This window comes from Marmota monax, unplaced genomic scaffold (genome assembly GCF_021218885.2).
Source record: "Marmota monax isolate L192 unplaced genomic scaffold, Marmota_monax_Labrador192_F-V1.1 WCK01_AAM20220418_F8-fsc00004, whole genome shotgun sequence".
Taxonomy (NCBI): Eukaryota; Metazoa; Chordata; class Mammalia; order Rodentia; family Sciuridae; genus Marmota; species Marmota monax.
In genome coordinates, this window is record NW_026692881.1 from 29,400,814 (window position 1) to 29,415,145 (window position 14,332).

General features: G+C 32.2%; 1 protein-coding gene across 3 annotated transcripts in view; it reads left to right on the top strand.

Moving 5' to 3' along the window:
* Atrnl1 (attractin like 1) overlaps positions 1 to 14,332 on the top strand; it is a 725,103-nt gene that overhangs the window by 169,099 nt on the left and 541,672 nt on the right. For all 3 annotated transcript variants that reach the window (XR_009227328.1, XM_058581325.1, XM_046450211.2), the window contains 3 exons: positions 1,478 to 1,659; positions 6,003 to 6,216; positions 8,021 to 8,209. Coding sequence is in view for 2 of the 3 variants with exons in the window: in XM_058581325.1 (XP_058437308.1) it covers positions 1,478 to 1,659; positions 6,003 to 6,216; positions 8,021 to 8,209 (585 nt within the window). In the remaining variant the exon portion in view is untranslated. The remainder of the gene's footprint in view (positions 1 to 1,477; positions 1,660 to 6,002; positions 6,217 to 8,020; positions 8,210 to 14,332) is intronic.

Here is a 14,332-nt window from a genome sequence, read left to right on the forward strand (position 1 = left end):
TCAATACTATAAAAGCCCAATAAAAATATTTGGTTTATTAGTATAATTTAGTTTAGCTTCAAAGGCCCATCATTTGTTTTCTTTTGTATGATTTGTCAATCAGTTATTTTTGTTTTAATTGAAAAAAAATAAAGAGGCAAAAATAATATAAATCTTTTTTTGATTCAGTAAGGTAGGAAAAAATCCCCACAATTTAACAAGATTTTCATAAGGAAAAGTGATTTGGTACTCCATCTTCTTTAAAACCAAAAGACTGCTGCACATGTGATCTCAAAATGAAAGAAAGCAAGGTCATACCCATAGATATTAGATGATAATTATAATTTATTGAGGGATATCTGGAAGAGTACACTTGTAATGGGATTTAAAATTATTACTCTAAGTTAATGAATATTTTTAAAATTATCAGTGTTAATATGATCAAAATCTATATATATATTATATCCATTAAGAAAGATCTGTGGGGCCCTCAATGATTTTTAAGAGTTAAAAAGTGGGCTGAGGTTGTAGCTCTGTGGTAGAGTGCTCTCCTTGCATCTGGAAGGCACTGGGTTTGATCCTGAGCACCACATAAAAATAAAATAGAGGTATTGTGTCCATCTACAACTAAAAAAATATTTTTAAAGAGAGTTAAAAACTAAGATATTTCGGAACTACTGATTTAGAACAGTTCCTAAGAGTTGCAGGAGTACATTAGTCCTTTTCTAAATGGCAAGAGGCACTGCTGTGTTTAATGTACTATGGAGAATAAAAATCTTACCGAGTAGATCAGTGTGTTCATGAGACACTGCATTGTTCATTAGTACACTCTAGAGCAGAACTTTATACTATATGTGTTTATAACATGTGTTTTAGAGACTAGGTGCTGTTTTATGCTTAGCTGGACTACAGTAGATAAACTATTGCTGAATAGTTATTTAAACTCTAGTAAGGCAAGAAGAGCTATGTAAAAACAGACTCTAGAAAGCAAAAATTAGAGCTTTTTAATAGCTTTTTTACAAAACATAAGTGGAATGAAATAATCTACTCATGCCTAAAGAATCAAAGAACCTGCATACCTGGTCCCTGGGAATTAGATTTGGAGGTGAATTAGCCCCACATATAGAATTAACTTTGAAACTGCTTTTGTTTTATTCTGATAATTTTCTCTTAAGGTGATCTTAGCTGGACTTTAGGACATAAATATAGTAGTGATTGAATGAAATATTAAATGCTAATACACTATTGAAAATCTAGCAAGCTGTCAGTACATTTTAATAGATATTATAGAGCTATAACTCATCTTGTTTAATAATTAAAGAAAAAATAGGGTCTTCTTTTTTCATTCTCCAACAAATTATTAGACAAATTTTATGTTAAGATACTTAAAAGGTTTTTTTAAAAATATAATTTAAATGATATAAATTTATGTTACAATTCTGAAATAATTAAAAAATACATATGCTCTCAAAATATGACAATTTTTTTCTTTGACTAGCTCATCTTTGTGGAGAAGGATGGAGTCATATTGGGGATGCTTGTCTAAAAATCAACTCCAGTAGAGAAAGTTATGACAATGCAAAACTTTATTGCTATAATCTTAGTGGAAATCTTGCTTCATTAACAACTTCCAAAGAAGTAGAATTTGTTCTGGATGAAATACAGAAGTATACCCAACAGGTAACCATAACTGTGCTGTCATAACTCTTATGTTATGACCCCATAACTCTTAGAAGTGATTAATTCTACTTGTTTTTTTAAAATACATTCTCACTAAGTTCTAGAAATGGAAGTGGAATTGATTTCAAATGATAGCAGGCAGGGGATTGATTCTATATGTATATTTGGTAATAAGTTTCTTATCTCATGTTTTACACAGTAAAGCAATGCACTACCAAGCAATACCAAGAAGTGATTTCATATGAATACATACTCTTAACATTTGCATATAATTTAATAATTTTAATACCACTCTGTATAGAGGGGCAGAGATGATTTTGGCTTGAAGATTTTCAGAATAGAGATTATCAGTTACTTGCTATGGCAACACTTAAATAATTCTGTGTTGGTATAAATGATTTTAAAAGCAGTATTGTGGACAGTATCTCTGCAACTTAATAGCAAGTTAACCTCCCTAATTCTGTGTTACTCATTTGTAAACTGGGATAATAAGAATAGCTATATGGACTATTAAAGTAATAAATGAGATATTACATATAAAGATACATTTTATTTTTGAGTATTTACTATGATCATCATTATTATTTCCATTTATGGAATATTACTTTTCTGTCTTTGTTCCCAGCACTGCTATTACTACTCTTGCCAAGAATCATTTAGAAGATTAATTATTAGGTAACAAAATTAACTTATTTGATGGGTAGTTAATATTGGAATTGATTATAGAAAACTATTTGCCCTAGACTAGTTTTTTATTTTTTTATGATAAAAAGCTAAAATTTTTGCAAGGACATTCAGTTCACTCTCATTGCCTATCCTAATTTTTGTGGTGGTATTAACATGTATATTTCTCAAAAACCCCCCCCCAATAATGGATAATACAGTTTCTAATGTTAATTGTAATCTTTAAATCCAAAGCTCTCTGCCTCATTAATTTAATATATTAATTATATTTTTTAGCTTTTATAAATAGCCAAGTATTTTGAAGTTCATCTTATAATATGAAATTTGTTGGCCTCATGACAGATTTTGTTTATGCCTGGGACTAACAGGATAAAAAAACTATACTAATTAAATTTGTATTACCAATTGATTCATAAAACTTTGTTTTGTGAACTATAGTTATGTTTTCTGAAGGATGTATTGATATTTATTTATTTAGTACACATTTATTAAGCACCCTTAGTGTACTTGGCAATCTACTGCTTGCCGAGAATGTGGAAATAAAAAGACAATCATTGCTTTCAAATGATTTTAGTGTAGGGGGATTTTAGTGTAGAGGGAAACAAACACAATTATATTAAATTGATAATTGCAATGATAGATGTGCATAGGGTGGTAGGAGATGATAGAGGGTGGACAGCTAGTCAGTAATGTGTACTTAAGGAGAGCTTGTATGAAATGGTTTAGCTAAGTTTTGTAGGAGTTGGAGTAGGCCAGTACTTGAGGATGTTTGTAAGGCAGTCTGAGAAAATTCCTTTTTTTTTTTTTACACTTTGAGAGCTATAAGCTTAATGGCTGGAGGAAAAATGAATGTGGTGACATAGGGAGGATCTATTGATTTTTAAAAATATTTTGGAAATATGTGACTGGTTTTTCCTTTTTTGTTGTTGTTGTACTGGGAATTGATCCCAGGGTTTTGCACATGCTTGGCAAGCACTCTACCACTGAGCCGAGTCCCCATCCCTAAACTAAAAGATTCTATTGTTTTTTTGTTTTATTTTTGTAATGGTAAGGATTGAACCCGGTCTTGTGCATGCTAGGCAAGCACTCTACCACTGAGCCACATCCCTAGCCCTGTACTTGTTTTTTTTAAGTGGTACTGAAGATTGAACCCAGGCAAAAACTCTACCTCTGAGTTATATCCCCAGCCCCTGAGGTATTTAAGTTTTATTTTTAAGCATATGGAATTTACAACATAAATTAAGATCTGTTTATATTCTTGTTAGGAGTTTCATGTCTATAACTACAAAAAAATGAGGGGTAATTACAAGAAACATGTAAAAATTATTAAATACCTGCTACTTAGGAAGACCTTATTATTGCAACAACCACATTTTCAGAGTTTTGGAAAGTATTTAGCATTAAAGCTCTATTATCTTTTCTTGGTTTAAAACATTATTTTTAGTTGCTATCATATAATCTTGAAATATGCCATTTTAGAAGTTGCATATCTCAGGATTTTTTTGTGTCAGTAGCTATTTTTTTTCTTGCCTATTATAAATCATAAATATTCGGCTAATAATTATTTTGAATCTGTGATGAACTTAGACTTGATAGTTTGCTGACTAGTAAACTATGTAAGTGAAGAATGTTTTGTTTTATCAGAAAGCCAAGCTTTTAGCAGAATTTCAAAGTGGAAACTTCTGCAAGGTGACATTCCATTAGGCATATCTTTATATAAAATGAATTATATCCCGAGTCATTGCAGTTGTATAAACTTAAGATAACCCTTCCTTGGCAAATAAGGATCAACAAATCCATGCACTTGAAAGAGATATGTTGGGTCAAATGATCATTTACTTATCAGAAATGGCTAATGAAATGTTACAGTGATTTATGGTGTGCTGCTATACATTTTCATAATATAGTAATTTATCTTTCATTTTCAACTGCCTGTCTGGTTCATTTACTGAGTAATAGTTACTTTAAATGTTTTATCAGCTGCTTCATTTTTGTTTCTCTTCTCTTCCTATATGATTCTTATCATGATGAGTTAGGGAGTAATATTTCATTTTAAATGACTTGTCTTTACCATAGATAGTTGGGAAATATAGGCAGAATTGCTGTAATGTGAAACATAGTTGTTAATCTGAAATATCTGTGTTGGATTGATTATCCAGAAGTTCTTATTACCAAGAACTTTAAAAATGTTATAGCTTATTATCAAAATATCTTTTAGAATAATGTGTGAAATATATGAGGACACAATGTGAAGCAATATGTGTGTTTTCAAAATTAGAAACACCATTTAATAAGTTCCATCTCTGTATCAGGCATTCTGCAAGATGGTAGAAAATAACCATTTTTATTCTAATGAACTTTGTTTAGAAAAATTTCTTGATTAATTACTATGTGTACTGTACTCCATTGGCAATATGAGATATGTCATGATGAAAATTCATAAGGGATTTTATTTTATTGAAGAAATATCTGTTGGGAATATCTGTATAAAATTCATTGTATTTATGTACTTTGCAAATTTCTAGTTCTAAAGCTATCTTTTACACTCTCTAGGACCATTTGTACAACATAATTAGAATTAATAATGGAATAAATATCATTTTTATATTGATGGAGAGGCATATCTTTTCTCTACCTTGGCCCCCCATAGTTTAATAATTAAAAAAGGAATGATGTGCAATTTTGAAACGATTTTACATGATAATAAATATTGGTAGCTTAGTATCTTAGAATATATGTATTATAAATATTAAAACTAAGGTGTTTATAATATAATAGAATTTTGTGATGATAGTAATTTGCATCAAGAATATATCATTTTTTGGATAACCATAACATTATATAGCATATTTTAAATCACAGTAATGATTAAAATAAAGTATGTAAATATAGATTAGATTTTGATTTAAAGTCTAATTTTGTTTTAATTTAAGTCTAAATATTGCTGAAAGCATTAAGAATAGTTATGTGGTTTTTGTGTACCTATTAAAATTTCAGAACAAAAATCATATGTTATCAGTTTTCTTGAGTACTTTATTAATGAAAGTGGATGACATTTAATCTGAAGTTGTGTAAAATGAACTTCGTAGTAGTGAAGGTCTGAATTAGGAGAGTCAGCTACTCCTTTCTCAGTTTTTTTTTTTTTGTGAAATCATGTTATGAAGTGTTCATTTAGATTCTATACTATGTTTGTTGATTTTGTTTTCTGTTTTTGTACAGTGCAGATGGTGACAATTTATCATTAGATTCTTAACCCCATAACCAATTAACCCTTTAATTTGATAGTAGTAATAATACTGACAGGTGCAGCAGTAGCAATATGTTCAGTTTTATAATGATTTTGCCTCATATGATAGATATTTAAATTAGGCATTTATTTATACCCCCATTCCATAGAAAACAGACTCATAAAGGCTAAATAAATGACCCTAAACATGTATATAAACAATAAAACTATACTTAAAATAGTGTTCTATTCTACATCATCTAAAATGTGTCAGGATTATTAATTATTATTGATACTAAAATTGACTACTACACAGGTGGTTCTATATATTGTCCAGTGTAATTTTAAATTGAAATCATATTTTTATTTGATGAAGAACACGAGTCAGTAGTTTTACATCTAACTTTTAAAAATGCCTCTTTCCTGTTTACAGAAAGTGTCACCTTGGGTAGGCTTGCGCAAAATCAATATATCCTACTGGGGATGGGAGGACATGTCTCCTTTTACAAATACGACTTTACAGTGGCTTCCTGGTGAACCAAATGATTCTGGATTCTGTGCATACCTAGAAAGGGCTTCAATCGCAGGCTTAAAAGCAAATCCTTGCACATCTATGGCAGATGGACTTGTCTGTGAAAAACCTGTTGGTAAGTATTCCTGAAAATTAGCATTTATTTAAAAATGTTTTTTTTTCTTTTTTGGGGGGTAGGGAGGATGAATACCAGGGATTGAACTCAGGGGCACATCTCCAGCCTTATTTTGTATTTTCTTTAGAAGACAGGGTCTCATTGAGTTGCTTAGGGCCTCACTGGCTTTGACCTCCTGATCTTTCTGCCTCAGGCTTCTGAGCTGCTAGATTATAGCCATACACCACCACACTGGGCTAAAAATGCATTTCAAGCCCTCTGTGCACCACCTTTTTCCAGGGTATAATCTGAAGTAATTCACACCATCTTTTTATGATGCACTGATTCCCTGATATTTATTTTTATCCACATTCCCCACTTATTGTTATTTATCTCAGCATTAATTAAAAATAAAATTATATTGTTTTATATATCTATTTACTAAAATAGTGTGATTATGAATATATGGTTGTAGTTATAGTATAGTAATAATCTCTTAATTTGCTAATGTCTTTTACATTTATCATAGTAGTGTTTGAAAGATTTGTCTTTAAGACTAATGATTGAGACTTTTTAATCTTATAGATAAATGTTTTAGTTGTCAAGTAAACAGAAATATTTGTATCTTTTGAAATAGATTTTCATTAAGTGAGAAAGTAATATTGACTTCTTATAAAATTTTGCATATTTATTGTGGTAAATATGTATAATATAAACTTATCATTTTAATTATTTTTAAGGGTACATTTAAGGACATTAAGGACATTCACACTGTTGTACAACTATCAACACCTATTCATCTCCAAAACATTCTTATTTTGCAAAACCACAATTCTGAACTCGTTAAATCATGGCTGCCAATTTTCCACCTGCTTAGTGCCTGGAAACCAGCATTGTTTTGTCTTGGTGAATTTGAGACTTAGGCATCACATGTTGTAGATCATAGTTTTTATACTTTTGGGAGCAGCTTACTCTTAGCATAGCATATGTCTTCACAGTTCATCCATGTTGTAGCGTGTCAGAATTTTAAGGTTTAATAACATTTCCGTTATATGTATGTGCCACATTTTGTTTACCCGTATATCCATCAACAGCCACTTGGGTTGCTTCTGCCTTTTAGTTATTGTGAATAATGATGCTATGAATGTGGGTACACAAATATTGAGTTTTTGATTTCACTATTTTTGGGTACATAGTATAAAGTGAAATTGCTAAATCATATAGTAATTCTGTTTGAGTTTTTAAGGAATTGCCATACTCTTTTCTATAGAGACTGCACCAATTTTACATTCCCACCAGCAGTGCATAGTTTCTATTTTCTCTATATCCTTATTATTTACTTTTTAAAAAAAGATAATAACTATCCTAAGACTATCCTAAGGGTATTATGAATATTGTATTTGCATAGACATTTTACAGTGAGTTGTATTTTTATTGTTTGTTTACGTCAGACACATGTTCACTGCTAAGATGTTTGCTGTGATAACATGTGGAATATTTACATAAAAAATTGTGGCTGGGGAAGTAAATAATGTATAGTATCAAGTACATAGAAAAACTAGGTTGCAGATTATATTACTGTTCATAATTTTTAGAACGGTACTATTTGTAAGGAATTTAAAACTTTACAGGAATTACAGATTTTCAAATTTAATAGTAAATTTAAGTAGTATTGACATATCATCTTTATTTTTATTTATCACATTATGTTATGATGACACACTTGGTTTAATTGAAACATTCCATAAATAACAGAATGAAACCCATACATTTGTGTTAAAATGCACTTAATTAATGAAATACTTATATTGCTGATTTATTCCAGTTAGCCCAAATCAAAATGCAAGGCCATGCAAAAAGCCATGCTCTCTAAGGACGTCCTGTTCCAACTGCACAAGCAATGGCATGGAGTGCATGTGGTGCAGCAGTACAAGGCGGTGCGTCGACTCCAATGCCTACATCATTTCCTTTCCATATGGGCAGTGTCTGGAGTGGCAGACTGCCACCTGCTCCCGTAAGTGTTTACCTAGAGTGACTGTTTATTTAACAACAACATAAATCATATTTCTGTGACAGAGTGAGGAATAAGACATTTTAGGAAGTTTCAACTAATGAGGAAAAAATATTGTCACAGCCATGTTTAAAATCTGCTAGTGGTATTAGCCTCTGATTTGTATTGTATCATCATTTTGAATTCCACTAAATATCTTTCCCTAAAAATTAACATTTTGCCACATTTATAGTCTCTTCCCTCTGAACTCTTGAGTGTAGATTGGAGGTGACATGACACTTCATGGCAATGCTCACCTCAAGAATCACATATTGCTTTGTTGTTCCTCTTTACTGTCCTTTAATGTAATACAGTTCTCCTGTCTTCTTTTTCTTACATGACTTTGATATTTTTGAAGAATCTTATTGTCAGTTGTTTTATAAGGCTGTAAATTTGTATTTGTCTAATTATTTTTTTATGATTAGATTCACATAAGCATTTTTTTGATCAAAAAATATCAATGTTGATACACATATTACAAATGCAGGATGCAGAATCTTGGTGTCATATGGAGAGTCATGACAGTAGAGAAGCGCTGGACTTGCTGTGGGTTACTCTTCAAGAGAAAGCTCTGTCCCTTGCTGGTCCCATATTTTATATGGAGTACAGGATAAGGATACATCTGACTGAAGTTTTGATACTGGGTATCCTATGGTTATGAGAGTGGCTCTGCTTGCCAAATAGACTGCATCAGAATGCAGCTGCCAAGGGAATTACATCACTCTTCTTATAGCACTTGGTGGCCTGGGTGGGAGTTCAGAACCTGTGCAGCTCCTTCTGCTTGGGAGAAGGTCCTTGCCCTAGCTAGTACTGTGCTAACAGAGAATATGGTTTGTCTTCCCATAATCCTGTCTCCCATACTGAGGCTGATCAAAAATGTGCCTGTCCATAGGGACCTGAATTAATTGTTCTGTTCATATTCGGAATTAGAAAGGTGAAAAGGTAACTCTTGCTGCTCCTGCCACCCACTTCTCAATGTTGCATCCATGTCCCACTCATAAGGTACTTTCCATCTTATAATTGATCTAGATTTTTTTAAAAAAATAATATGCTTTGTAGGGGCCCAAGAGTTACCATTGCATCACCACAGGTAGCTGTAGAATTATCTGAGATAGAGTTGGTGTCCAAATTTATGTTCATCCAGGGCTCCTTGATTTGAACAAAGCAAAACATTCATTTACTTGCTGAGTGTTAACAGGCATAGATAAAATGAAAGGAATTTTTTATTCTTTCTCAGTTTTCTATTTCTCAAATTCTGAGTGTCAAGACAGAGGGACCAAGAGTCCTTAGAATTTATTTTTTTTCCAGTACTTAAACCTGTAAAAAGCAGAGTTTGAAATGATTGCATTCAGTGAATATACTGGTGTGTTTATGCCAGCCCCCAAAGCAATTGCAGTTACAGTTCAGCCAAAGGGGACACAGATAATTACTTGGGGTGCAGTATCTGTTAAACTCAGGCATGTGTTCATGGTTGAAAGTTATTAAATGGACAGAGGAAGAAACTATTTCAATTCTCTACTAGAGAAACCTCTCTAGGAGATCTTTATCCCAAGTTTAATTCCTTTTTCTTAAAGATAGCTCTCAGTTCTCCACTGTCATTATCTTGCCTCTCCTCCCATCCTACAACTCTTTTAGGTCCAGTTCAGGGTTTTGTATCAGTTCACCAGCTTCCTTTTGGTCCTTTCTGCTGGGATGGGGCCACTTAAAGGTTTTCTAGGAGTGTGGGCCATAACTTAGTTTTCCATCTAAATTTCCCAAATATCCTCAAGATTTTCTTGTAAGACTGATGGCTGTTTTGTATTCCTTCCATAGAAGCCATCAGTGGCAACATGATTGTGATGAGGTATAGACAACCATCCCTGCAGGAGCTTGCATCCTTCCCATCCACTGCTCTTCCTCTCTTCTCCTTCTGAGCTTTAAAATTTTGCTTTTAAGAGGTAGGCTGTTCAAGTGAGCAGTAAACAACTTGATAATTCTGGGATCTCTTTTGGTGGTGAATCTATTCTATTGTTTTTTGAGGCTTGTGAGTGTCTGCTCACTGCTGGGATCTAGTGGCCTCCGGAAAACATGGCCTTGTAGTTATTATTAGCCCTTCTTGCTTGAATGACTTATCTTTTTACTTAGAGGGAGTCAGCTGTGTAGACAGTGCCGGGTGGAGACTCACTGGCTTGTTCTGGCTTTTGGTCATTCCCAGGGAGGATGGCTCCTTGCCTGAGGAATCTAGTCAAAAACCAGTGTTTACTCCTTATGGGTACCACTGTTGCTTATAGAGACAAAAAAGTGACATACTACAGTCTAGAATGCCCAGCTGAAGTTGTACACACCTTCTCTCCCAGGCTCTTGTCATAAGCTTAGAATGGGCATATCTGGGTATATTATAGGTTGAGCTCCTTGTTGCTATCTCCTTTTAGGGACTTTGTATAGACACTGAGGGGTTGTTGGTCTGAAGTAGCTTTTGTAGCATAGAAATCATCTTATAACTAGAGGCCAGCTGCTAGGGGAGTTGACTATCAGGGCTGGAGACTATTGAGGAGATGAGATGGTCTTTAGCCTCTCCTATCCTAAGTGGTCCTCTTTGTCTTTCCACAAACATTGATGTTAAGTGAAAGAGGCCAAACATGGAAGATTAGGTACGGATAGAGTTCATTTAGATAATATTAAAAAATGGACAAAACTAAACTGTATTGTTTAGGAATGCATATGTAGGTGGCAATAGAGTAAGGCACAGACTTGTTCTCGTAAATGTCAGGTAATAGGTAGTTCCGGGAGAAGACTGGGGTGCTGACTGGGAAGTGGCAGAAGGGAGGCAATGTTTCACTTTCAAGCTGTGCACAGGAACAGAGTGTTTATTTATAATACTTTATTAGTCTCACATTTTTCTTTATGTTCTACTCCATATGTGTGATATATTTCACTTTAAAAAAGGAAAAAAAGGTAGGTTAAATGAAAGTTTCTAAGCTTTTATTCTCTTAAGAACTAAGTTACTTAGAGTGAAATCTGAGTTATCTTCTCTGTCATGTGTGCCATTCCTGTGGCTGTGTAGGCTTCATTTGTGCTGATGATGTCAGCACTACTATAATGGTTGTTTTTGTTGCAGAGTTTTTTAATTATATGGTCTGTGCATCATTGTGGGGAAGAAGGGTATTGTATCTTACCTCAAGGCAACCTCCTATTTCTGCAAGTAGAACTTACCTGGCACTGATCCGCTTTTTGTGAAAAACAAATTTATTTTCAATTATTATTATTTTTTCATTGTACTTTTAACCAGCAAATTTGTACTGAGTTTTAAAAAAAATGCCAAAAAATAAAATTGTGACTAGGGGTGAAGATGACATTCTTGCTCAAAATCTAAGAACTAAAGCAACTATTATTTTTTCAAGTTGTTGACCTTTGGATGATGACTTTTTCATGCTTTTAGCTTCATATATATATATATATATATATATATATATATATATATATATAAAATTTATTTATTTATTTATTTATTTATTTATTTATTTATTTATTTTTTGTGGTGCTGGGGATTGAACCCAGGGGTTTGTGCATGGGGGGCAAGCACTTTACCAACCGAGCTATATCGCTATCCCTAGCTTTGTATCTTTTTATGATTAATTATATATAATAGATTTATATTATCATTTTCTACTATAGGTGCCTGATTATTTAACATTTATAGTAATCTTTAAAAAATATTTATAGTTTCAAATAAAGCATTATTTTAGAAAAGGTCTAAGTTTCATGTTGCTTTTAGAAAACTGTGTCAGTGATTGGTTTTCTGGTAAAAGGAACTTAAGGGAAACTCATCTTTGGAAATGAGAGGCAAATGTGAATTTAGCAATATTCTCCAGTTACCATATTGCGGCATCAATGTTTAAAATTCACAAATTGAAGAAAGGAAATATATTTCAAGATTAATTTTGCCTAACGGCTTCTGAGAAAGCTTTGTTAATAAGTAGGATTATTAATAATTGATAACTTTAAAATAGATGCTTTATTTGTGAAAATGAATTTCTAAGGGCATTATTTAAAGTAATAATAGAAGATTTAGTTTTTAATATATAGAAGTTCAAATGAAAATGAAACCAAAGTGAAATAGTAAAACTAGAATAATAAGAAACTTGAGAATATATTTTTCACAAATCTGTATTTCTTTTTTCTTGGTTCCGGGGATTGAACCTAGGGTACTTAACCACTTAGCAGGGTGTTGCTAAGTTGCTTAGGGCCTTGTTAAGTTGCTGAGACTGGCTTTGAACTCTCTATCCTTTTGCTTTCAGTCTCCCTAGCTTCTGGGATTACAGGAGTGTGCCACTGTGCTTGGCAAAAATTTGTATTTCTTTTAGTATTTGGTAGATTTTATTTACTTGTCTAATTTAAAACTTGATATTTTTTTACAATTAAAGGCAGTCATTTCTTAAATTTGATGACAGTTTTCTTGTGGATTGATTTTTCCAATCCTTACACATTTAAAAAAAATCACAATGAATATTTTATAATTTCACATTAAAAGCCCCCCAAATAAATAAAATAAAATGATTGATTTAATGTTCTTTAATTCAAGTATAGTCTCTACACTATCCATAACATTAAGGACAATAGCACAGCGTATATAACCTTTCCTGTAATACTGTTTTTTTTTTTTTTTTTTGATTTAAAAAAAATGACAGTGGAATGCATTACAATTCTTTTTTTAAAACATTTATTTTTTAGTTATAGGTGAACACAAATCTTTATTTTATTTTTTTATGTGTGCTGAGGATCAAACCCAGTGCCTCATGCATGCTAGGTGAGTGCTCTACCTCTGAGCCACAACACCAGCCCCTGCATTACCATTCTTATTACACAATATATACCATGATTTTTCATATTTCTGTTTGTATATAAAGTATGTTGACACCCAATTTGTGCTGTAATACTATTTATCTGTAAGAAAAATATAAAACAAAAATCTGTTAGTTTTTGAGTCATTATTAAATACTAAAAAAATGATTTTTTTTAAAAAAAGTTTTTCAACAGTACATGTTATTTTCCATTCCTGAACCAAAATGAAACCAACATTACCCTATTCAATAGTTTTATATTGAAAATGAAATCCAAGAGACTTAGATGTTGCTTTGAACATGACATTTTATAACTTGTCCTTAAATCCTAAAATTGATTAGATAAACAAAACTAAAAAATTAATAGTTTGTCATTCAGGGCAAGAAACCCAGGATTCTTTAACCTAAGATTTCCCTACCTGTTTAGAAAGCACTAGCAGGAGTGTTGTATTGAGAATAATTTAATTTGTCTGTAATGCTAAGATATCTTAATGATCATCTTTCCTTAAAAATAATTCTAAGATAAAATTTGTTTTCCTAGGAAATACGCATAGGCTATAGTATATTAGAAATCAAATTTATTCTGCGTAAGACCTAGGTAAATTTTACTGCAAACCATCACATGATAGTAAATAATTGGAATGTGAACATACCATAACTAATTTGATTTTTGCATTATGTCCTATGAATTATACAGCAAGCCAATATAGTTTTGAGGACAATGGGAGTAAACCAGTTAATAGTACCATGGACTAAGTACATAGACATAAGAGAAATATTTCAAACCACATAAACTAAGGAGGGATGGCAGGATATGAAATGTTCATTTTTCTTCTAAATGAAGTGTCATTCACTACTGGGCACTGTTGGAAGAAATGTGAATTTCAAAGGGAAAACTCTTCATACTAATGAATTATTTGTCTACAAGGTTAACAATAGCTGTTTGTGTTCAATGACTCAGAGTAGTCTTTCTTTTTTATTTCTTATTAAGGAAATATAAGAGGTAGTACTTACTCTCTATCTTCTTTTATCCAATCTCTTGAGATTGGATAAAAGAAAAGAATTCACAAAAAAGAATATCATCATTGATAAATTCTTCAGATCTTTAATGTTCTAGTGTGTATACACAGCTACCATAATGAGTTCCTGATATTCTTCAAGAAACCCACACCTCTTAGAACTGCTTTCAATGTGTCCCATAGATTCCGATATGTTGTGTCTGTGTTTTCATTTATCTCTAAGAATTTTTTAATTTCCTCCTTGATGT